General features: G+C 40.6%; 1 protein-coding gene across 3 annotated transcripts in view; it reads left to right on the top strand.

The window, feature by feature from the left end:
- The window catches only part of LOC133378204 (olfactomedin-like), a 55,625-nt gene that overhangs the window by 27,645 nt on the left and 1,363 nt on the right, over window positions 1-26,617 (top strand). For 2 of the 3 annotated variants that reach the window (XM_061612991.1, XM_061612992.1), the window contains 3 exons: window positions 1,188-1,361; window positions 10,083-10,292; window positions 20,986-21,157. In XM_061612991.1, the coding sequence (XP_061468975.1) occupies window positions 1,188-1,361; window positions 10,083-10,292; window positions 20,986-21,157 (556 nt within the window). The remainder of the gene's footprint in view (window positions 1-1,187; window positions 1,362-10,082; window positions 10,293-20,985; window positions 21,158-26,617) is intronic. The other variant, XM_061612993.1, reaches the window with a different exon arrangement.

Raw genomic sequence — 26,617 nt, 5'->3', positions numbered from 1 at the left:
AATTCTTCCAGTTTTGCCCTAATTTGGTCCAGTTTTAAAGGAGCCCCATATTCAAAGAGATCCCCAAGTCAGTATAGACCTTCCACCCCTTAAATTGACCATATTTCACCAGATCCCAAAACTGCAGGTGTTCCAAAAAGGGAAGAATGGGTGAGATCGGTAGAGCTATCAGTTTCACCCACCTTCTTCAGATCTATGACGACTTTAACAAAAATGGGTTTTCAACTCTCAACGTCTTATTAGAAATAGTACAGAAGGGCAACTCCCTCCCAAGTGATGTATCTGCAGCAACTTCCATTGCAGTCCACTCAACCACAGTGCTACCCCTAATTACATAAATCAATTGTTTCAAATTGCATACCTCATAATAATAACGCAGATGGGGAATACCCAAACCACCCGCATCTTGATGTCTATAACAGGTATCACTGTTCACTCTTGCCTCCATGGATAAAAATTGCTATTGTGGTTTTTAACCTGTTTTATTGTACCCTGCCATGCGATTGCTTCAAGATTATGGGCAGCTTAAAAATATTTCTAAATAAATAAAAATTAAATAAATATTCCAGGCAGTGTGAGCTCGAGGTTTTGAAGGGCCCTTGGCATCCTACTCTTTTCTGTCTGTCAGTCTACCTCCTGTTCCCTGCCATTATTCAGATCATCCTCCTCTCCCTCCTCTTCACTCTTATCACCTGCTTGCTTGCCAGTCGAAGAGCCAATGAGGAAGCAGGCAATGGCATCTACTACTTCTCCTTTTTCACCACTGCTGTAATTTGGGCTAGAGGAGCAAGAGACGGGTGAACATGCTGAAGAGGAGGAGTAGATCTAGAGAGATCTTGACAAGACCAACATAGGCCCTTGGCATACCCTGTTGACCCTTAACACTGGCCCAGAGTGAAAGTGAGTTGAAAAGACTGCCCACACACAGAGCAGTCTCTCGTGGATCACACAGCATCCATATCTAAAAGACTCAGTACATTATTGGATGAGACTTTGAATGCACACATAGTAGAAGGCTCAGTCCATTGCTAAATGGGGAGAATTTAATGACTGGCTCAAAGGATCGGGGGTGGATGCCATCCATTCTCAGCAAGGCATCCTGACCCTTAGTTGACTATGAGGATGTGAGAAAGGACTAAATTAAGCAGTGAAGTGTCTTGTTTGCATGTCTGTATCCATCATCTCAGGTTGTTGCAGATCATATCATCTTCCATGATGCACCAATAGCAAGGGATAGCGGAAGTAATGAGTGTGTCTGCAGTATAGAGCTCCCTGACACTACCTTCCCTTCACATATCATTGATATCCTGGATGCTTCCTACAAGAACCTGACCCATCTTTCTGAACAAGAGATTGAAAAGGTAAGGGAACACTCCTAACCACATAGCAAGCAAGCCAAAGATTTCTTCATAGCCTTGAATTTCTAATGTTGTCTAGTTCTGTCTATTTCAGCAGCTGGTAACACTCAGAGCTTGGAAGTTTAATTTTAAAAAATAATAATTTATGATTACTGTTACATGGCCCCAAAAGGAATAAATTACCATTACAATTGTTCTAAAAGGAATTGATTACTTTATCATTATTCAAAAGTAATCACTACAATTACAGTTAAATTACTTTAAAATACCCCCTTTAGGATGCATACCTTAATGTGGTGGTGAGGTCTGAGAGTGTTGAAGAATCTGAGAGCATGGCATCAGGAGTCTAGACCAAGAGGCTAGACTCCTAGCAGGGGCAGCCAAGGCGGAATGGTCAAAGCTGAGACACCAGAATAAGATGCATCGAAACTCAGAGGAAGGCAATGGTAAACCACCTCTGAATGCCTCTTACCACGAAAACCCTATGAACAGAGTATCCAAAATGCAACACGAGATAGTGCTGGAAGATGAGACCCCCAGGTCAGAAGGCACTCACTGAGCTACTGGGGAAGAACAAAGGACAAATACGAGTAGCGCTGTGACTAATGACGCAGCTGGGTCAAAGCCAAAGGGAAGCCCAGAGGCTGATGCGCACAGATACGACAGGAGAGTCCGGAGTTGTACAACACACACAACAGGAACATGGAATGTGAGAAGCATGAACCAAGGAAAGTTAGAAATTGTCAAGCAAAAAATGGAACGTATCAACATTACAATACTTGGCGTGAGTGAATTAAAATGGACGGGAATGGGACATTTTCTTTTTTTTATTATTAATAATTTTTATTCAAATTTTCAAAGACAAAAAAAAAGCACAAAACAAAAATAATTAAACAATAAAATAAAATGTTGACTTCCGATTTGTTGCAGATCAGTTATAAGTCTACAATATATAACAATCCTGTCTCCTAAATTATATTATAAAATCACTTTCCTCCAGTAGTTACCTTAATTAATCATCAAATCTCATAAACATTACTTTATTCTTCCCACAAAAAGTCAAAGAGAGGTTTCAGTTCCTTGAGAGATATATCTTTCAATTTTTCTCCAAATAAACATGTCGATTAATCCATCTCATTCAAATCTGTTAGGTCCAATAATTTCAATAGCCATTCTCATTATCAATGTTAATTCCATCTTCTATCTTCAATAATCCTATTAAGTCCAATAATTTCAGTAACCATTCTTCCATTATCAATAATCCTATTGAATCCAATAATTTCAGTAGCCATTCTTCCATTATCAGTATCCCATATTAATCTTGTTGTCATAGTCATAATCCAAATAAATATATAGATTAATCCGTCTCGCCAAACCTGTTTGAGCCAATAATTTCAATAGCCATTCTTCCATTGTCAATATTAATTCCATCTTCCGTCTTCAATAGTCCTGTTCAGTCCAGTAATTTCAGTATCCATTCTTCCATTATTAGTATCCCATATTAATCTTGCTGTCATAGCCATAGTCATATAGTAAGAGTCTGATGGGAATTTCCTTTATCACAAATATTTTCTTGCCATCAATTCTGAATATGTTGCTAAAATATTGTTGTAAAGTCATATCTCTGTTCTTCTTTTTTACAAAATGCACTGGCTCATCTCTTAAGAATTTTTCCATTGTCACATATCTGTAGTCCATTCCATAGATTTTTTCTATGTCAAGCTCCATCACATCATTCCAGTCCAAAAAATTATCCAAGACATTAATAACTTTATCTCTATTATCTTCATTAATTTCTACAGAGACAACGTTGATTTCCAAACAGTAAACTTTATTTCTAATATCCATAAACTCCAGATCTTTTTCCAATTTCACATTTGTTCCAATCTCCAGAGCTTGCATCTTCCCTTTAGTTTTTCTTTTTTCATCTCTAATCTCATCAACTATTTCTTTAAACTCCTGCGTCATTTTACTAAATTCATTTTTCATCTCCTGTCTACCCTGTCTCAGGGTTTGTTTCGTTATCTCAATCTCATCCATTATTTTCTGAAACATAATTTCTTCCATGGTCTCAGCCACTTTCCTGATTGCCATTCTTAAAACCACAAAAACAAAAATTATTTCAGTCACAATTGGGTTAATATTCCAGGCTTGATGAAGTCACAGTGTAGACAGTACAGCCTGCCTTATCTCTTATATTCAGGAATACAAAACAAAATTAGTTCCCAGCTTCAAAAGAGTTAGTAGCGTCGTGAACAAGCAGATTCGTCAAAATGAAATAGACCAAAAAAAAAATAGTCCCAGACATATAATGCTCCAAAGTTCATAAATCAAATTTATTTATTTCTTTTCCCTCCTCGAAATAGAAATCCCTCTTCCGTTTATATCTTTAGAATGCACTTCCCGGCCAGCTTTTTGCAATAAAAACTAAGATAGGCTTTTTCAGTTTCTTTCCTCCTTAGTTTTGTGAATAACAGAGGAAATTTTTAACTCACCCAGCAGTTCTTATATAGCCGATTCATTGACAAATCTCTTTTTTGCTGCAACGATTTAAACCAAATGAAAAAAAAAATATAGAAAGAAGGATGCTTGCTTAAGTTCATTTTCTTTGAAGAAAAGATAAACGTGTCACTTAGTCAGTTAGAGCTTGATGGACGTCCTCCGGCATTGCTGGCTGAACCTTCTCTCATAAATTAATGAGATCCAGTCCTCCCGAACAAAAACAGGCTTTAATGGTTAATCTCTACGTTTTTCCCTGCCCGGGAAAAAATCATCACCAGTCAAAAAAGAACGTTCTGACTGATTTATACTGAAAACGTTTCTTCTGAGACGAGAGCTCGTCTCAAAAAGCAGGCACAAGCGAAGTCATCCTTCCCGGAAGTCCGGGAATGGGACATTTTCAATCGGGCAACTACAAAGTATTTTTTGCAGGAAAAGAGAAATTAAGAAATGGGGTTGCTTTAATAGTGAGAAGTGATGTAGCAAAAGCAATTAGGAGCTACAACGCAAGGTCTGAGCGAGTGATATCAATAAGATTAAACAGGAAACCTATTAACATAACCATTGTCCACGTCTATGCTCCAATGGCAAACGCAGAAGAAGAAGAATTGGAGAGATTTTACGCAGAAGTACAGGAAGAAAGTGATCACACACCAAAACAAGATGTGCTGATAATCACAGGGGACTGGAATGCAAAAGTAGGGAACACAAAAGAACAGAGAATTGTGGGGAAATGGGGCTTAGGAGACAGAAATGAAGCAGGAGAAAGACGTATTGAATTCTGTGAAGCCAATAATTTGTTTCTTGTGCACACATTTTTTGAGCAACTGAAAAGACCACTGTACATGTGGACATCACCAAATGGTCTATATAGGAATCAATTTGATTATATAATTGGTAGCAGAAGATGGAGAGTTCCATACTTTGTGCAAAAACAAGACCAGGACCAGACTGCGGTACAGATCATGAACTGGTTGTATTGAAAATCAGAGTAAAGCTAAAGAAGACCAACAAAGCAATCATAATGCCAAAATACAATTAAAATAACATCCCAGAAGAATATAAAGATCAAATAAGGAACAAGTTTGAGGCTTTAAACTTAGTTGACAGAGAACCAGAAGAACTATGGAATGAAGTCAGAGACATTATCAGAGAAGAATGCAAAAAGACAATACCTCTAGCTAAAAAGAGAGAAAGACCCCAATGGATGACTGAAGAAACTCTTAAAATGGTTAAAGAGAGAAGGAAAGCAAAAGCAAAAGGAGAGAGAAACACAGAACCCTAAATGGAACAATACAGCGACTAGTACGTAGGGACAAAGAGAACTATTACAATAGTTACTGTATAGAAACAGAAGAGGACAACAAAAAGGGTAGAACAAGAGCCCTGTTCCAAAAGATTAGAGAAATTAAAGGGAAATTTAAACCAAGAGTAGAGATGTTGAATAATCCACAGGGAAACACACTGACTGCCCAAGATGAAATAAAAGGAAGATGGAAGCAATACACTGAAGAACTTTATAAAAGAGATGCCAGGATGACACATTCATTCACGGAGGAACCATATGATGAAGAACCAGAAATTTTAGAATGTGAGGTGAAAGCTGCTCTTAAAATACTTGGAAGAAACAAATCACCAGGAACAGATGGCATATCAATAGAGTTGCTACAAGCTACTGAGACTAAATCTGTCCAAATTTTGACAAAAATTTGTCAAGAAATATGGAAAACTAAACAATGGCCCACAGACTGGAAGTGTTCCATATACATTACTGTATACATTACGTTACATTAAATTACATTACTGTAAACCGCCCAGAGAGCTTCGGGTATGGGGCAGTATATAAGTACAACAAAATAAATAAATAAATCCCAATTGCAAATAAAGGGAATGCAGTAATTATCAAACTATTGGCTGGCTTGTGCAGCTGTGGCAAGCTGAGCAGGCCTTAGCCAGCTGGGGAGGAATAGCCTCAGAGGGAGACAATGGTAAACCCCCTCTGAATACCACTTACCATGAAAACCCGATTCATAGGGTAACCATAAGTCGGGATTGACTTGAAGGCAGTCCATTTCATTTTCATTTTGCCTTAATATCCCATGCAAGTAAAGTAATGCACAAGATTCTACAACAAAAGCTCTTACCATATATGGAGTAAGAAATGCCAGACGTCCAAGCTGAATTTAGAAAGAGAAGAGGCACCAGAGATCATATCGCAAACATATGTTGGATAATGGAACAGACCAAGGAATTTCAGCAGTAAATCACCCTGTGCTTTATAGATTACAGCAAAGCCTTTGACTGTGTAGATCATGAAAAACTATGGAATGCTTTAAAAGAAATGGGGGTGCCACAGCATCTGATTGTCCTGATGCACTACCTATAATCTGGACAAGAGGCTACTGTAAGGACATAATATGGAGAAACTGATTGGTTCCCCATCAGAAAGGGTGTGAGACGGGTGTATTTTATCACCCTATTTGATTATATAATTGGTAGCAGAAGATGGAGAGTTCCATACTTTGTGCAAAAACAAGACCAGGACCAGACTGCGGTACAGATCATGAACTGGTTGTATTGAAAATCAGAGTAAAGCTAAAGAAGACCAACAAAGCAATCATAATGCCAAAATACAATTAAAATAACATCCCAGAAGAATATAAAGATCAAATAAGGAACAAGTTTGAGGCTTTAAACTTAGTTGACAGAGAACCAGAAGAACTATGGAATGAAGTCAGAGACATTATCAGAGAAGAATGCAAAAAGACAATACCTCTAGCTAAAAAGAGAGAAAGACCCCAATGGATGACTGAAGAAACTCTTAAAATGGTTAAAGAGAGAAGGAAAGCAAAAGCAAAAGGAGAGAGAAACACAGAACCCTAAATGGAGCAATACAGCGACTAGTACGTAGGGACAAAGAGAACTATTACAATAGTTACTGTATAGAAACAGAAGAGGACAACAAAAAGGGTAGAACAAGAGCCCTGTTCCAAAAGATTAGAGAAATTAAAGGGAAATTTAAACCAAGAGTAGAGATGTTGAATAATCCACAGGGAAACACACTGACTGCCCAAGATGAAATAAAAGGAAGATGGAAGCAATACACTGAAGAACTTTATAAAAGAGATGCCAGGATGACACATTCATTCACGGAGGAACCATATGATGAAGAACCAGAAATTTTAGAATGTGAGGTGAAAGCTGCTCTTAAAATACTTGGAAGAAACAAATCACCAGGAATAGATGGCATACCAATAGAGTTGCTACGAGCTACTGAGACTGAATCAGTCCAGATTTTGAGTAAAATCTGTCAAGAAATATGGAAAACTAAACAATGGCCCACAGACTAGAAGGGTTCAATATACATCCCAATTCCAAAGAAAGAGGACCCCAGGGAATGCAGTAATTATTGAACTATTGCCTTAATGCCCCATGCAAGTAAAGTAATGCTCAAGATTCTACAACAAAGGCTCTTACCATATATGGAGTGAGAAATGCCAGACGTACAAGCTGGATTTAGAAAGGGAAGAGCCACCAGAGATCATATCTCAAACATACATTGGATAATGGAGAGCACCAAGGAATTTCAAAAGAAAATCACTCTGTTCTTTATAGATTACAGCAAAGCTTTTGAATGTGTAGATCATGAAAAACTATGGAATGCTTTAAAAGAAATGGGGTTCCACAGCATCTGATTGTCCTGATGCGCAACCTATACTCTGGACAAGAGGCTACTGTAAGGACAGAATATGGAGTAGGATTGGTTCCCCATCGGAAAGGGTGTGAGACAGGGGTGCATTTTATCACCCTATTTGTTTAATCTATATGCAGAACATATCATACAGAAAGCGGGATTGGACCAAGATGAAGGAGGTGTGAAAAGTGGAGGGAGAAATATCAATAATTTAAGATATGCATATGATACCATACAACTAGCAGAAACCAGTAATGATTTGAAACGAATGCTGATGAAAGTTAAAGAGGAAAGCACAAGAGCAAGACCCTTCAGAGGCCGACTGTGAATTGTTTTCAAGACAATTTGAGGGTAAAGTTGCTTGCCTCTGTAGTAATCTTGATGCCCCATCCACATCTACTGTAGTCCCCAGTGAGGTGTCCAGTGCAACATCTGCTGCAACTTCTTGGGAATGGTTTCAGTTGATGTGGCCTGATGACATGGACAAGGTGCTTGTGACAATGCAACCAGTAATGTGTCCTTGTCCTCCTTAGCTTATTTAAGCTTGCTGAGGGGGTTTGACCAAGTGGATCCAGGGTTTGGTCAATGCATCTTTGCGGGAAGGAGTGGTTCCAGCTGCCCTGAAAGCGGTGGTTAGCTGACCACTCCTGAAAAAGCCCATCCTGGACCCATTGGTTTGTGACTACTACCACCCGGTCGCAAATACCCCCTTTTAGGGAAGGTGATTGAAAGGGTTGTGGCGCAGCAATTGCAAGTACTCTTGGATGAAACAGATCATCATGACCCATTCCAATCTGGGTTCAGGCCTGGTTATGGGACTGAATTGGCCTTGGTGGCCCTGCTAGATGATCTTTATCGGGAGAAGGACAGGGGGAGTGTGACCCTGTTATTCTTACTTGATCTCTTCGCAGCTTTTGGTACTATTGCCCATAGTATCCTTCTGAGCTGAGTTAGTGAGATGGGCATGGAGGCACAGTTTTATAGTGGTTTCGATCCTACCTCCAAGGTTGTTTTCAGAGAATAACATTGTGTGATTCTCTTTTGGCCCCCTGGCAGTTGTGCTGTAAGGTGTCACAGGATACCATCTTGTCCCCCATGCTATTTAACATCTATATGAAGCCCTTGGGAGCCATCATCAGGAGATTTGGGCTGAGGTGTCAGCAGTACACCGAGGATACCCAGCTCTATTTCTCTGTAACATCTGAATTGGGAGAGGCTATGCAAGTCCTGGATTGATTCCTGGACTTGGTGGTGGGCTGGATGAGGGCCAATAAACTGAGTCTGAATCCTAGCAAGACGGAGGCAGTGTGGGTTGGTGGTTTCCAAGTTCAGATAATTGGTCAGTTGCCTGCTTTGGATGGGGTCGTACTGTCTCTAAAAGAGCAATTCCGTGGTCTGGGAGTGCTCCTGGATCCATCTTGGTTGCTAGAGGCCTAAGTGACCTCAGTGACTAGGAGTGCCTTTTACCAGCTTTGGCTGGTAAGACAGCTGCAGCTCTTTCTGGACCGGGATAGTCTGACCACTGTTGTCCATGCACTGGTAACCTCCAGGGTGGATTACTGTAATACGCTCTATGAGGTTGGTGTGGAGGCTGCAGCTGCTGCAAAATGTAGCAGTGCAACTACTCACTGGGGCAGTGTATCGCCAACATGTCATCCCGCTGCTAAGAATTGCACTTGCTGCCCGTTAGCTACTGGCCCAAGTTCAAGGTTCTGGTTTCAGCATACAAAGCCCTATACAGCTTGAGACCAAAATATCTGAAAGATCATCTTACCCCTTATATATCCAGTCAATCACTGCACTCCGCAGGTGAGGGCCTCCTGTAGATACCGTCTTATCAGGAGGTCCATTCTGCACAACACAGGAAGTGGACCTTCAGTGTTCTGGCAACTACTCTTTGGAATTCCCTCACCTTAAATATTAGACAGGCGCCATCTGTGTTATCTTTCAGTGCCTACTGAAGACGTTCCTCTTTCAACAAGCCTTTTAAGTAGAGACCTTAGGCCAGTCTGTATCTGTGTTGGGATTGCTTTATAAGATGTTTTTAAAGCTCTTTTTAAAAAAGATGTTTTTAAAGATGTTTTGTTTTCATATTATTTAAAATCTGTTTTGAAGATGTTTTACAGTGTTTCTAGTATTTTGTTTGCTGCCCTGGGCTCCTTCTGGGAGGAAGGAGCCCAGGGCAGCAAACATGTGTGTGTGTGTGTGTGTGTGTGTGAGTATAATGCTATTGTACAAATATTTTAATATTTGTTTAAATTATAGCTGAAATACATGGGCTAACAATAGTCACATGCATGCCCCATAAAAAGTGAGTGAATGAGGCATGACTATTTTACACTAAATGCCTAGTATGGAAGCACTGTCTAGATATACTATAAAAAGTGAGTGAATAAAGAATGGCAATTCCAGAGAAAAGGGAAAGTGTGGAAACAACAATCATTATGAAAAGATTGTTTCTGATTTGTGGAAAGGTGTTTTCAATATCCTGCTAAGTGTGTATACTGCAAGTGTGTTTTATATTTCTCTAGCTTATAAAAATCCAGATAGACATAACAACATATAATAAGACTTTGGAGGACATAGTTGACAGAATACGTCAGATTGAGATGGATGGCATCAAGGATGAAACAGATTACATAGATATTACACGAAAAATTGACCAGCTGAAGAAAATAGCTGAAGATCTGACTGTTGTCCTAAACAGAACTGATTTGGGGCTTCAAGGTTTACTCGACAAGGTAGGTGCAAAATTTTCAGGACAGCAGTATGAATACTGATGGTACTTAAGTACAAAATATTGCACTGACTCCCCCTCTGCCAAGAATGGTGCTCTTATTCAAGATTCCAACCTGCCTTGGATGGAAATCTTTGGTGCTGTTTGGGGTTCTTGGAAGGAACTTTAAAATATTTATTACTGTATTACATAATGCTGAGTCATTTATTGGTTGGTAGCTGTGGGGAGGAGAGAGATATGGGAGGAGATGTTTGCCTCTCCTTATCTTGATGTTGATCTCTAGCACATTGTTGTGTGTACCCCAATCTCCAAGTGGTGAGAGACTCCAGGAGATTCAGGGCTTATCCAGGGTTCAGCTCCTTGGAATGAAGGTCACTAGAGACAGTGGTGTCTTTAGGATATATGGTTTGTTTTATTTACATATATATACAATCTCAGCATAAGATGGAAGGGCTCACAGCATTAGCACTCCAACAGATCTTGCTTCCCCATTAGGTTTCTAGGGGAGGTCCCAAAACCATAGCTTTGGATTCAGCACAGAGAGCAGTCAGGCCTCTATCTCTTTCCAGCTCCAGACCAGACTAGCCAAGGCTAACACCTGACCCTAGGATGAGGTGGCCTACCCCCTCCTGAAAGAGCATCACCAGTCAGCTGTTCCTATGGCAACAGTCTGTTCTTGAGCAACTCTTTAGATATGCAACTCTTTAGACAAAGAGCAACTCTTTAGACAAAAATGAGGGGATTGGTAAAAACAAAGCTGAAAAACAAAGTCCAGAGGGTCATATCCCTCGAAAATGCTTGGAAGTTGTTTAAAAACACTATATTAGAAGCTCAACTGGAGTGCATACCGCAGATCAGAAAAGGTACCACCAGGGCCAAGAAGATGCCAGCATGGTTAACGAGCAAAGTGAAGGAAGCTCTTAGAGGCAAAAAGTCTTCCTTCAGAAAATGGAAGTCTAGTCCAAATGAAGAAAATAAAAAGGAACACAAACTCTGGCAAAGGAAATGCAAGAAGACAATAAGGGATGCTAAAAAAGAATTTGAAGAGCACATTGCCAAGAACATAAAAACCAACAAAAAAAAATTATATAAATACATTCAAAGCAGGAGACCATCTAGGGAGGCGATTGGATCCTTGGATGGTAAGGGAGTCAAAGGTGTACTAAAAAACGATAAGGAGATTGCAGAGAAGCTAAATTAATTTTTTGCATCTGTCTTCACAGTGGAAAATATAGGGCAGATCCCTGAACCTTAACTAACATTTACAGGAAGGGATTCTGAGGAACTGAGAGAAATAGTAGTAACGAGAGAGGAAGTTCTAGGCTTAATAGACAATATAAAAACTGACAAATCACCGGGCCCGGATGGCATCCACCCGAGAGTTCTCAAAGAACTCAAATGTGAAATTGCTGATCTGCTAACTAAAATATGTAACTTGTCCCTCGGGTCCTCCTCCGTGCCTGAGGACTGGAAAGTGGCAAATGTAATGCCGATCTTCAAAAAGGGATCCAGAGGGGATCCCGGAAATTACAGGCCAGTTAGCTTAACTTCTGTCCCTGGAAAACTGGTAGAAAGTATGATTAAAGCTAGATTAACTAAGCACATAGAAGAACAAGCCTTGCTGAAGCAGAGCCAGCATGGCTTCTGCAAGGGAAAGTCCTGTCTCAGTAACCTATTAGAATTCTTTGAGAGTGTCAACAAGCATATAGATAGAGGTGATCCAGTGGACAGAGTGTACTTAGACTTTCAAAGAGCGTTTGACAAGGTACCTCACCAAAGACTTCTGTGGAAGCTTAGCAGTCATGGAATAAGAGGAGAGGTCCTCTCGTGGATAAGGATTTGGTTAAGAAGCAGAAAACAGAGAGTGGGAATAAATGGACAGTTCTCCCAATGGAGGGCTGTAGAAAGTGGAGTCCCTCAAGGATCGGTATTGGGACCTGTACTTTTCAACTTGTTCATTAATGACCTAGAATTAGGAGTGAGCAGTGAGGTGGCCAAGTTTGCTGACGATACTAAATTGTTCAGGGTTGTTGAAACAAAAAGGGATTGCGAAGAGCTCCAAAATGACCTCTCCAAACTGAGTAAACGGGCGGAAAAATGGCAAATGCAATTCAATATAAACAAGTGTAAAATTATGCATATTGGAGCAAAAAATCTTAATTTCACATACACGCTCATGGGGTCTGAACTGGTGGTGACCAACCAGGAGAGAGACCTCGGGGTTGTAGTGGACAGCACGATGAAAATGTCGACCCAGTGTGCGGCAGCTGTGAGAAAGGCAAATTCCATGCTAGGGATAATTAGGAAAGGAATTGAAAATAAAACAGCCGATATCATAATGCCGTTGTATAAATCTATGGTGTGGCCGCATTTGGAATACTGTGTACAGTTCTGGTCGCCTCATCTCAAAAAGGATATTATAGAGTTGGAAAAGGTTCAGAAGAGGGCAACCAGAATGATCAAGGGGATGGAGCGACTCCCTTACGAGGAAAGGTTGCAGCATTTGGGGCTTTTTAGTTTAGAGAAAAGGCGGGTCAGAGGAGACATGATAGAAGTGTATAAAATTATGCATGGCATTGAGAAAGTGGATAGAGAAAAGTTCTTCTCCCTCTCTCATAATACTAGAACTCGTGGACATTCAAAGAAGCTGCATGTTGGAAGATTCAGGACAGACAAAAGGAAGTACTTCTTTACTCAGCGCATAGTTAAACTATGGAATTTGCGCCCACAAGACGCAGTAATGGCCACCAGCTTGGATGGCTTTAAAAGAAGGTTAGATAAATTGACTTCCGGGAAGGGTTGCTTTGCTTGTGCTGCCTCTGAGTCGAGCTCTCGTCTCAGAAGAAGCTTTTTCAGCTTTAAAATCAGTCAGAACGCTCTTTTTGACTGGTAAAGATTTTCTCCCGGGCAGGGAGAAACGTAGAGATTAACCACAAAGCCTGTTTTTGTGGGGAGGACTGGATTTCATTTATTTATGAGAGAAGGTTCAAACTGCAATGCCGGACGGACTTTCATCAAGCTCTAGCTGATTACAGTGACACGTTTATCTTTTCTTTAAAGAAAAACGGACTCTAACAGGCAAACAAGCATCCTTCTTTCTATTTTCTTTTTTCACTTGGTTTAAATTGGTGCAGCAAAAAAGAGATTTGTCAATGAATCAGCTGTGAAGAACTTCTAGGTGAGTTATGGCTTTTCTCTTTCACTCACGAAATTAAGGAGGAAAGAAATCGAAAAAGCTTATATTTGTTTTTATCGCAAAAAGCTGTCCTGGAGGTGCATTCTAAAGATACCAACGGAAGAGGGATTTCTATTTCGAGGAGGGGGAAAAAAAATTTTTTAGTCTATTTCATTTTGACGAATCTGCTTGTTCACGACACCACTAATTGTTTTGATGTTGGGAACTAAGTTTGTTTTGTATTCCTGAACACATAGAGATAAGGCAGGCTGTACTGTCTACACTGATATCAGCAAGCCTGGAATATTAACCCAATTGTGGCTGAAATAATTTTTGTTTCTGTGGTTTTAAGAATGGCAACCAGGAAAGTGATTGAGACCATGGAAGAAATTATGTTTCAGAAAATAATGGGTGAGATTGAGATAACGAAACAAACCCTGAGACAGGGTAGACAGGAGATGAAAATTGAATTTAACAAAATGACGCAGGAGCTTAAAGAAATAGTGGATTCTGTGAGAGAGGAGTTTGATGGGATTAGAGATGAGAAAAGAAAAATTAAAGGGAAGCTACAAGCCCTGGAGATTGGAACAAATGTGAAATTGGAAAAAGATTTGGAGTTTATGGATGTTAGAAATAAAGTTTACTGTTTGGAATTCAACGTTGTCTCTGAAGAAATTAATGAAGATTTTGGTGGTAAAGTTATCAATGTCTTGGATAATTTTCTGGACTGGAATGATGTGATGGAGCTTGACATAGAAAAAATCTATGGAGTTGGCTACAGATATGTGACAGTGGAGAAACTCTTAAGAGATGAGCCAGTGCATTTTGTAAAAAAGAAGAACAGAGATATGACTTTGCAGCAATATTTCAGCAACATATTCAGAATTCTTGACTGGAATGATGTGATGGGGCTTGACATAGAAAAAATTTATGGAATTAACTACAAATATGTGACAGAGCAGAGATGCACCCAGAGCAGAGATGTGACTTTACAACAATATTTCAGCAACATATTCAGAATTGATGGCAAGGACATATTTGTGATGGGGGAAATTCCCATCAGACTCTTGTTATATGACTATGGCTATGACAGCAAGATCATCATAGGATACTGATAATGGATGAATGGATACTGAAACCACTGGATTTAACAGGACTATTGAAGATGGAAGATGGAATTAATATTGATAATGGAAGAATGGTTATGGAAATTATTGGACCTAACAGATTTGACGAGATGGATTAATCAATATGTTTATTTCAACTATGGCTATGACAACAAGATTATTATGGGATACTGATAATGGAAGAATGTCTACTGAAATTACTGGACTTAACAGGATTATTGAAGATGGAAGATGGAATTAATATAGATAATGGAAGAATGGCTATTGAAATTATTGGGCCTAACAGATTTGAATCAGATGGATTAAGCGACATGTTTATTTGGAGAAAAATTGAAAGATATATCTCTCAAGGAATTGAAACCTCTCTTTGACTTTTTGTGGAAAGAATAAAGTAATGTTTATGAGATTTGATGATTAATTAAGATAACTACTGGAGGAAAGTGATTTTATAATATAATTTTAGAGATAGGATTGTTATATATTGTAGACCTATAACTGATCTGCGACAAATCGGAAGTCAACATTTTATTTTATTGTTTAATTGTTTTTGTTTTGTTTTGTTTTGTTTTTTGTCTTTGAAAATTTGAATAAAAATTAATGATAAAAAAAAGAAGGTTAGATAAATTCATGGAGGACAGGGCTATCAATGGCTACTAGCCATGATGGCTGTGCTCTGCGACCCTAGTCAGAGGCAGCATGCTTCTGAAGACCAGTTGCCAGAAGCCTCAGGAGGGGAGAGTGTTCTTGCACTCAGGTCCTGCTTTTTTTATCATTAATTTTTATTCAAATTTTCAAAAACAAAACAAAACAAAACAAAAATACAAATTAAACAATAAAATAAAATGTTGACTTCCGATTTGTCGCAGATCAGTTATAGGTCTACAATATATAACAAACCTGTCTCTTAAATTATATTACAAAATCACTTTCCTCCAGTAGTTATCTTAATTAATCATCAAATCTCATAAACATCACCTTATTCTTTCCACAAAAAGTCAAAGAGAGGTTTCAACTCCTTGAGAAATATATGTATCAATTTTTCTCCAAATAAACATGTCAATTAATCCATCTTATCAAATCTGTTAGGTCCAATAATTTCAATAGCCATTCTTCCATTATCAATGGTAATTCCATCTTCAATCTTCCATCCTTGCACCCATAATAATCCTGTTATGCCCAATAATTTCAGTAACCATTCTTCCATTATCAGTGTCCCATAATAATCTTGCTGTCATAGCCATAGTCATATAATAAGAGTCTGATATGAATTTCCTTTATCACAAATATTTCCTTGCCATCAATTCTGAATGTGTTGCTGAAATATTGTTGTAAAGTCATATCTCTATTCTTCTTTTTTACGAAATGCACTGGCACATCTCTTGAAAGTTTTTCCATTGTCACATATCTGTAATTAATTCTATAGATTTTTTCTATGTCAAACTCCATCACATCATTCCAGTCCAGAAATTTATCCAAGACATTGACAACTTTATCTCTGATATCTTCATTAATTTCTTCGGAGACAACGCTGAATTCCAAACAGTAAACTTTATCTCTAATATCCATAAACTCCAAGTCCTTTTCCAGTTCCACATTTGTTCCAATCTCCAGGGCTTGCATCTTCCCTTTAATTTTTCTTTTTTCATCTTCTAATGCTTGACCATTTGTATCTCTGATTTCATCAACCTCCTCTCTCACAAAATCCCCTATTTGTTTAAGCTCCTGCTTCATTTTGCCAAATTCAATTTTCATCACCTGTCTACCCTGTCTCAGGGTTTGTTTCATTATCTCAATCTCATCCATTATTTTCTGAAACATAATTACTTCCAGGGTCTCAGTCACTTTCTTGATTGCCATTCTTAAAACCACGAAGAAAAAAAACAAACCACTTCTTATTCCAGCAACAAAGGGGTTAATATTCCAAGCCTGGTGACATCACAGTGTAGCCAACACAGCCTGCCTTATCTCTTATATGTTCAGGAATGCAAAACAAATTTAGTTCACAGCATCAAAACAGTTAGTGGCATCCAGAACAAGCAGATTCGTCAGAATGAAATAGACCAGAAAAAATAGTCCCAGACATATAATACTCAAAAGCTCATAAATCAGATTTATTATTTTTTTTTCTCCTCGGAATAGAAATCCCTCATCCGTTTGTATCTTTAAAATGCACAATCCAGGCCAGCTTTTTGCAATAAAAAACAAAGATAAGCTATTACGATTTCTTTCCTCCTTAATTTCGTGAATGAAAGAGAAGAGTTATAACTCACCCAGGGATTCTTTATAGCTGATTCATTGACAAATCTCTTTTTGTTGCAACAATTTAAGCCAGATGATAAAAATAGAAAGAAGGATGCTTGCCTGTTAAAATCCGTTTATCTTTAAAGAAAAGATAAACGTCTCGCTTAATCAATTAGAGCTTGGTTGGAAGTCCGTCCAGCGTGGCTGGCTGAACCTTCTCTCATAAACTAATGAAATCCAGTCCCCCCAACAAACACAAGCTTTTGTGGTTAATCTCTAGGTTTCTCCCTGCCCGGGAGAAAGTCTTTACCAGTAAAAAAAAAACGTTCTGACTGATTTTAAAACTGAAAAAGCTTCTTCTGAGACGAGAGCTCATCTCAAAGGCAGGCACAGGCGAAGTCACCCTTCCCGGAAGTCGCACTCAGGTCCTGCTTGCGGGCTTCCCCCAGGCACCTGGTTGGCCACTGTGAGAACAGGATGCTGGACTAGATGGGCCACTGGCCTGATCCAGCAGGCTGTTCTTATGTTCTTATGTAAACAGGGTGCTTAACAGGTCCAGCTAGGCCCATTAACTTAACAAAGAGACTGGCTTGACCAATTTAGCAGGTTCCTTCCACTATAGACCCAACCTTACAAATACAGAATTGCTGACTTGGAGGGGATCCACAGCCCTGAACAGGGCCATTCACTGTCCCCATTATCACTGCTGGCTCCACACTTGGCTTTTGCACATTGAGTGAGAAGATCTGAAGGGGCATTCTTTGCATATTGGTCTTGATGATTTCTTTGGATCCCCTGAACAGGGTAACTATCTACTTGACATCTTGTTTCTTGAGGCTCCCTTTTTTCCCTCCCCTGGAGTGGAAGGGAAAACAGCCAATAAATCCTGGAATTTAGCTGTGTGATTTGGCAGCAGCATCTGATATCATTCTACAACCCCAAGGAAAAGCAATAGCAAAGATAGGCATTCCTGTCTCCGACATTTAATGTTAACCTCAAAGTTCCTTCTGTAAGCCATAAGATGATTAGATTTTCGTACCTCTATGTTCTCAAAATTCTCCAAGAGCTGGAAACTCACAGGGCTGTTTTTCAGATTTTATTCCCTCCCCCTTCTACTCCAAGCAGAAAGGACCTCATTGTGTTTGGACTACCCTGTTTAGTCTCCAAACAGATAGGCACTCAGTCATCCAAACAAAATTAACTTTTAGAGGAAAGCTGTGGGACCTGCAACAAAATGTTGCAATCTATCATTATTCCCTAACAAGAGTGCTCTCGTACAGGGTTCCAGCCAGCCATACCCTCTTCTGAGGCTCAAGCAGATCAGTCTCTCTCCCCACCACCTCGCTCCAGTTTTCCTGTTTGCTTTTCTGCTGGAGGCCACTGGGCATGCTTAGTCCTCCGTTCACCCATGCGTGCTGTTATCCCCTTCTTGTTTCTCTGGGCCTCCATTTTGGCTCCCAAACTTGAGTTGACGATTACAGGGAGTGGTGAATGGTCTCACTGGACCTAGATCTGAATCATTGCTTGTTGTGAACCGCCCAGAGAGCTTCGGCTATGGGGCGGTATAGAAATTGAATGAATAAATAAATAAATAAATTACCCATTCAATGAATCAGCAGAGCATAATCCTCATGTATATCCTTGTTCTGCCTGTGTTACAAATTGGTAGTGTTAGTAGCAATACTGGATGCATCATTTTGCAACCATGTGAGACTTTTGGAACAATTTCCATAGGTATTTTATGTATAAACTAAGTAGCTTGGGATTTCATCAACTTGCTCACAGGGATTTCAACAGAATATTTCCATATGCCCTAAAAGTCTTCAAAGAGGGCAATGCTGATTATCAGAAAAATCTAAAAATGGGGTATTTGTTGTTTTCTCCCTCAAAAGACGGTACTCACATTGTACTCCAATAGTTAAAGCATTTCTAGACCAACCAGAACGTTGAGACTTTGCATACACATAGTCTGAGGATACCCTATCTACTATACACAATTCTGGGAAAGGATGGTTTTACATCAGTCCATTAAAATGGGAAACATGCAGTGTACCCAGACATGGTTGCACACATTGTGCACATATTTTGGTATGCCAAATAGATCAAAGACACCTTGGTATTTGTGTGTGTGTGTCAAAATGGAGTGTTTCTACTTCTCTCACTTGGTACACCAACAATAGCTAGAAAGCGGGGGGGGGTTGCATCCATTGCTGCTGTTGCACTTGCTCAACAAATTTCCACTTCCACAAGGGGGCTTCCTTCTCCTCCTCTCCTCTCTACTGCAGCCCCCTGCACACCTTCAAGATCTGCTCCAGAGGGCTAGGGGACCCCTCCTCCCCAGAGCAGATTTTGGGAGTACATGGGGAGAGGAAAGAAAGGTGAAGGTGCAGCATTGGACATAACCCAGAATTTGGTACACTTGTAATCCCAAGACACCTTTTTTGCCACAAAAAAAATCTGAAAATAGCACATTTGTATATATCTACCCCAGTATAAGGGAGCTGGTTAAAGTGTCCAGGTGCTAGACCTGATGAAATTTCTTCTTCTGCACAACTGTTAAAGGTGCAGGACCCCTGGGTCCCCTTTTTCACCTGGCCACCTTAAATATGGTATATACCCCTCCCAATAGTTAAACTGTTATTTCCATATAAATATATGTAGCGCTGAAGGATGGTATGTTCATATGAACAAATACAGCTGTTTTATACAGAGTTAAACCATTAGTTAATTTAGCACAGGATGTTCTTTTTTGATTGGCTGCAGTGGAGGTTCATTCCACCCCTAGTCCCTGAAATATTTTACGTGGAGATAACAGGAGTTGAACCTGGGATTTATTGCATGTGCTATACCACACAACAACAACCTGATGATCAGGAAAAGTCTGCAGATGGCTCAAGCACAACTCTCTGTATCTTCTTCTGTGAAAACTGCAGTATCTATTATCATTTTTCATATATAAGATCTCATATATAAGATCCTTAGCTAGGGGTTGGGGGGGAAAGGCATGCCCCCTTTTTAGCACTTTCCAGCTATTTCCTAGCTATTCAGAAGACTTGGAGAAGATCCAGCTATCGAGAACAATCACCCAATCTCCTGATCAAAAGAGGTACTTGGCAATTTAGGAGTGGCCCTTAATCTGCCTCAGCCTGGTAGAATACCTGCAGGTGGGAGGAGCCTGGCTTCTCAGCAGAACTGCTGATGTGTGGCCCTGCAGCCTCTCTCATTCCTCCTCTGTGGCAGCCTGATGTAATGACTGCTGCCGGGTTACAGTAGCCTGGTTTGCATTCCATGTTACTTAGGTATCTAACCCCTTTTACATCTGATGGCAAGCAAGGGATGGGTCCTTTCTGCTGTGGCCCCCGACCTCTGGAATTACCACCCCCCCCTCAGTAAAGCAGGCACTGTCTGCGCCATAGTTCCAATGCCTGCTAAAAGCCTATTTGTTCACTCAAGCGTGCTGCTGATTTTTTGGCCAACTTCGTTGTGACGAATTTTACTGTGATATAGTGTTACATTTCTGCATTGAAATGTATGCTATTTTAGACTTTAGTGGGTTTTTTGGGTTTTTTTTACACTCCTTGCCCTGAGACTTTTTACTTATGTTATTTATTTACCTCTTATATTTATATTCCACCTTTCCTCCAGGGAGCTCAAGGTGGTGTACACTACATAGTTCTCCCCTCCCCATTTGATACTCACAACAACCCTGTGAGGTAGGTTAGCTAAGAAGCAGTGACTGGCCGAAGGTCACCTAGTGAGCTTCATAGCAGAGTGGGGATTTCTGTAATGAAGGGCAGCATATAAGTGCTGGTGTTGATGATGAACTATTAAGGGAGTTTCCAGAAGTACTTCTGGATCCATTAACTTCCTCCTATCAAAACTCCCCATCTCACATGCAGAGCTTGGAAAAGTTACTTTTTTGAACTACAACTCCCATCAGCCCCAGCCAGCATGGCCACTGGATTGGGCTGATGGGAGTTGTAGTTCAAAAAAGTAACTTTTCCAAGCTCTGCATCAGAGACAGTGTTTCAGCTTCTCTCATTCACTCACTCCCAAGGGTATAAAACTGTACATGTGCTACCACAACACAGAGAAAGCTACTGTGGTGAAAAGTTGCTTGGGGCTGTTTAATTAAGTATATGCTGATGTTTCAGGTCAACAATGTCTCCAGTATGGTGTGGCAGCTAGAATCTTTTGATGAGAACAATGTGTTGGTGACGCATAGGGAAATGGCCATACTCCGGAAACAACTGACCAATTGTGAAGAAGCTGCTGGGAATCCCAACTTTGGTTTCCCTTCCGCTGGCGTCATGGCTCCTGAATTTGGTGAGTACTGCTGGGAAATTTGCTGTTGTGGACTGGAGTCTGGAGTACAGACTCCCTACATTGCTTTGTCTGAAGTGATATTATTCTTACTTACCATTGGCTTTGTTCACAAAAGTTACTCAAAGCAACTTAAGAACAAACATTGGAGCCAAATATAAGAACAAGAATAAAACAAGAATAAAACAAAATGCTCACCTATAATATGTATGCACTAATAGGCAAAAAAACCCCTTTAGGATGCCCACCTTAACGTGGTGAGGGGGTTTGAGAGTGTTGAAGAAGCTGAGAGCAATGCCGTCAGGAGTCTAGACCAAGAGGCTAGACTCCTATCGGGCACCCAAGGCAGAATGGTCAAAGCTGAAACACCAGACTAAGATGCATCCAAACTCAAAGGAAGGCAATGGTAAACCACCTCTGAATATCTCTTACCACAAAAACCATATGAACAGAGTATCCAAAATGCAACACGAGATAGTGCTGGAAGATGAGACCCCCAGGTCAGAAGGCACTCACCGAGCTACTGGGGAAGAACAAAGGACAAGTACGAGTAGTGCTGTGACTAATGACGCAGCTGGGTCAAAGCTGAAAGGAAACCCAGACGCTGATGTGCACAGATGCGAAAGGAGAGTCCGGAGTTGTACAACACACACAATAGGAACATGGAATGTGAGAAGCATGAACCAGGGAAAGTTAGAAATTGTCAAGCAAGAAATGGAGCGTATCAACATTACAATACTTGGCATGAGTGAATTAAAATGGACTGGACTGGAACATTTTCAATCGGACAACTACAAAATATTTTATGCAGGAAATGAGAAATCAAGAAGAAACGGGGTTGCTTTAATAGTGAGAAGTGATGTAACAAAAGCAATTAGGAGCTACAACGCAAAGTCTGAGCGAGTGATATCAATGAGATTAAACGGGAAACCTATTAACATAACCATAATCTCTACGCTCCAACATCAAACGCAGAAGAAGAAGAATTGGAGAGATTTTACGCAGAAGTACAGGAAGAAAGTGATCACACACCAAAACAAGATGTGCTGATAATCATGGGGGACTGGAATGCAAAAGTAGGGAACAGAGAAGAACTAGGAATTGTGGGGAAATGGGGCTTAGGAGACAAAAATGAAGCAGGAGAAAGACTTACTGAATTCTGTGAAGCCAATGATTTGTTTCTTGCTAACAGGGCCGGTTCCAAAGGGCGGCCAGGTTGGGCACTGGCCTGAGGGCCCCGCAGCTCTAGGAGCCCCTGGGGGGCCCCTGAGGGGCCCTCCGCTCCCCTTCCACGATCCCGCGGATCGCAAGACAAGTTTCTGACCCGCCCACCATCCCCCGCGCTTCACCTACCTTTCTTTGCCGTTCGCGCAGGGTTGCCATCAATAAATATGGCGACCGAGGTTTCCGTAAGGGACTGAAGCCTCTGCCGCCATCTTGGTTGATGGCAGCAATGCGCACGCTGCATGCCATCAACCAAGATGGCTGCAAAGGCTTCAGTCCCTTACGGAAACCTCGGTCGCCATATTTATTGATGGCAACCCTGCGCGAACAGCAGAGAAAGGTAGGTGAAGCGCTGGGGATGGGGGGGATGGCGGGCGGTTCGGAAGCAGAGGGGCCCGGGGCAGGCTAATGCCCAAGGGCCCCCACATTCCTGGAGCCGGCCCTGCTTGCCAACACATTTTTTGAGCAACCAAAAAGATGACTGTACATGTGGACATCGCCAGATGGTCAATATAGGAATCAAATTGATTATATAATTGGAAACAGAAGATGGAGAAGTTCCACACTTTCTGCAAAAACAAGACCAGGAGCAGACTGCAGTAGAGATCATGAACTGATTGTATTGAAAATCAGAGTAAAGCTAAAGAACAACAACAAAGCAATCATAATGGCAAAATACAATTTAAATAACATCCCAGAAGAATATAAAGATCAAATAAGGAACAGGTTTGAGGCTTTAAACGTAGTTGACAGAGAACCAGAAGAACTATGGACTGAAGTCAGAGACATTATCAGGGAAGAATGCAGAAAGACAATACCTCTTGTTAAAAAGAGAGAAAGACCTCAATGGATGACTGAAGAAATGGTTAAAGAGAGAAGGAAAGCAAAAGCAAATGGAGATAGAAACACGGTCAGAACCCTAAATGCAACAATACAGCGACTAGTACGTAGGGACATAGAAAACTATTACAATAGTTACTGTATAGAAATAGAAAAGGACAACAAAATGGGAAGAACAAGAGCCCTATTCCAAAAGATTAGAGAAATGAAAGGGAAATTTAACCCAAGAGTAGGGAAGTTGAATAATCAACAGGGGAACACACTGACTGACCGAGATGAAATAAAAGGAAGATGGAAGCAATACACTGAAGAACTCTATAAAAGAGATGACAGGATGACAGATTCATTCATGGAGGAACCATATGATGAAGAACCAGAAATTTTAGAATGTGAGGTGAAAGCTGCTCTTAAAATTCTTGGAAGAAACAAATCACCAGGAATAGATAGCATACCAATAGAGTTGCTACAAGCTACTGAGACTGAATCTGTCCAAATTTTGACAAAAAATTGTCAAGAAATATGGAAAACTAAACAATGGCCCACAGACTGGAAGTGTCTCAGTCTGTACTAACTGAGATCAGTGCAAAAGGAATTTCCTAATAATAACTAGATTTCCTTGCACTTAGATAGTTGTTTATAGACGAGTTCAAATCAACAGGGCCCGATAAACTGCATCCTAGAGTATTGAAGGAACTGGCTGAAGAACTCTCAGAACCACTGTCTGTTATCTTTGCAAAATCATGGAGGACTGGTGAAGTGCCGGATGACTGGAGGAGAGCTAATGTTGTCCCTATCTTCAAAAAGGGGGGAAAGGAGGAACCGGGGAACTACAGACCAGTCAGCCTAACATCAATCCCTGGAAAAACTCTGGGGCAGATTATAAAGCAGTCAATCTGTAAGCACCTTAAAGACAATGCAGGGATTACTAGGATCCAATACGGATTTATGAAGAACAAATCCTGCCAAACTAATCTTATCTCATTTTTTGATCGGGTAACCTCCCTTGTAGACTGTGGGAATGCTGTGGACATAATATCTCGACTTCGGCAACGCTTTTGACAAAGTGCCCCATGATATTCTCATTAGCAAGATAGCTAAATGTGGGCTGGACTGAACAACTAGCAGGGGAATCCACAATTGACTCCAGAATCATACTCAAAGAGTGCTTATCAATGGTTCCTTCTCAAACTGGGTGGAAGTAACGAGTGGGGTACCACAGGGCTCAGTCCTGGGCCCAGTGCTCTTCAACATTTTTATTAACGACTTGGATGAGGAGGTACACAGCATGCTTATCAAATTTGCAGATCATACAAAATTGAGGGGCACAGCTAATACCGTGAAAGACAGGAACAAAATTCAATGGGACCTTGATAGGCTGGAGCATTGGGCTGAAAACAACAGAATGAAATTCAACAGGGATAAATGCAAAGTTCTACACCTAGGGAAAAAACACCAAATGCACAGTTATAAGATGGGGGATACTTGGCTTAGCAATACAACATGTGAGAAGGATCCTGGAATTGTCATTGGTCACGAGGTGAATATGAGCTAACAGTGTGATGTGGCTGCAAAAAAGGCAAATGCTATATTAGGCTGCATTAACAGAAGTATAGTTTCCAAATTGTGTGAAGTATTAGTTCCCCTCTATTCAGCACTGGTTAGGCCTCATCTTGAATACTGCATCCAGTTCTGGTCTCTGCATTTCAAGAAGGATGCAGACAAACTGGAACAGATTCAGAGGAAGGCAGCAAGGATGATCAGGGGAGTGGAAACCAAGCCCTATGGGGAGAGACTGTAAGAACTGGGCCTGTTTAGTCTGGAGAAGAGAAGACTGAGGGGATATATGATAGCACTCGTCAAGTACATGAAAGGTTGCTACACAGAGGAAGGCCAGGATCTCTTCTCGATTGCCCCAGAGTGCAGGACACAGAATAATGTGCTCAAGTTGCAGGAAGCCGGATTTCGACATGGACATCAGGAAAAACCTCCTAACTGTTAGAGCCATACGACAATGGAACCAATTACCTAGAGAGGTAGTGGGCTCTCCAACACAGGAGGCATTCAAGAGGCAGCTGGACAGCCATCTGTCAGGCATGCTTTCATTTGGATTCCGCATTGAGCAGGGGGTTGGACTTGATGGCCTTATAGGCCCCTTCCAACTCTACTATTCTATGATTCTATGATAAAGAACATGCTGACACATTTCCTTGTGTCACAGGGTCCCCTTCTCCCCTTTAAATTTACTCTTGAAAGAAATATTCTATTGTAGCCAACAGAATGCTTGCTCTGTGTGTGTGTGTGTGTGTGTGTTGCTCATGACAGTTTGACTAGGTTGACCTAGTCACAGGCTGTTGGGGCCAAATCCTTTTTTAAAAGCAGTGGATGCTATCCAGTTAACTTGTTGCATCATCACAAGAATTTTCACTTGCCCAACAGAACTTTCCCCCTTTTCATCTCCCTGCACATGTCCTGCACCTCCCCAAATCTGCTCCAAAGGGTTGGGGAACCCTCAGAACAGATTTTGGGGGGTGCAGGGGAGGAGGTGGGGAGTTTCATTGTGCAAGTGTCACTCCTTGCCCTGACAGAACAAGTTACTTAGTGTTACACTGGACACAATCCAAACGTTAATGAAAGGGCTTTTGAAACCAGCAGAGAATTCCTATCACGGTCATAAAAAACAAAAGAAAAACTGTTGTCTAGAATAACAGCATCTGCCTCTCCAACTTGTTGGAAAAGATGCCAAATGAAGGGCACATCTTATCACAGGTGGTGGTCATGCCCTAGGGCGATGGAATTTTGGAAAATGGCTTTTACTCAGATTAAAGCCATTGTTAAATTGCCCTTGGACACAACCCCCCAACTGGTGTTGCTTAATTTGTTTGATGGTTATAATACAGATTTAAAATGCAAAAAACTCATCAGACATTTGTTGACAGCAGCACAGTTAACTATGACCAAGTTTTAGAGAGATATTATTGGTGCCACAGCTGACTACTGGCATAAGAAAATTTGACAATTGGCAGTGGCAGAAAAAATAACTGCCAAATTAAAGGCATTAAGGGGCCAAGCAAAAGATGATTACTTTATAGGAGAATGGTATGATTTTATTTATTTTGTTAATGATGAAACTAGTGATACGATTCCTCCAACACAATATACACAGATATGAAATGCTTGACCACATTTGTCAAACTAATCCCTGTACTGCACCGACATGCATCAGGGTGCAAATGATGATTGGATATCTTATATTCCATTCAATTGCTTCAGACATAGGACAACCCAGTTCCTCAGCATATAGTAGATCACTTGTCACACTGTACTCAGTAGGTCTGCTAGTCCTTTGTATACTTACTTCTATGGCTTCCTTTGCATGGGTTAGTTAGATAATGTTCTGTT

Source organism: Rhineura floridana, chromosome 2 (genome assembly GCF_030035675.1).
Source record: "Rhineura floridana isolate rRhiFlo1 chromosome 2, rRhiFlo1.hap2, whole genome shotgun sequence".
In the NCBI taxonomy this organism is placed as follows: Eukaryota; Metazoa; Chordata; class Lepidosauria; order Squamata; family Rhineuridae; genus Rhineura; species Rhineura floridana.
Note: the sequence above shows the minus strand (reverse complement) of the source record. Positions and strands in the feature narration are given on the sequence as shown.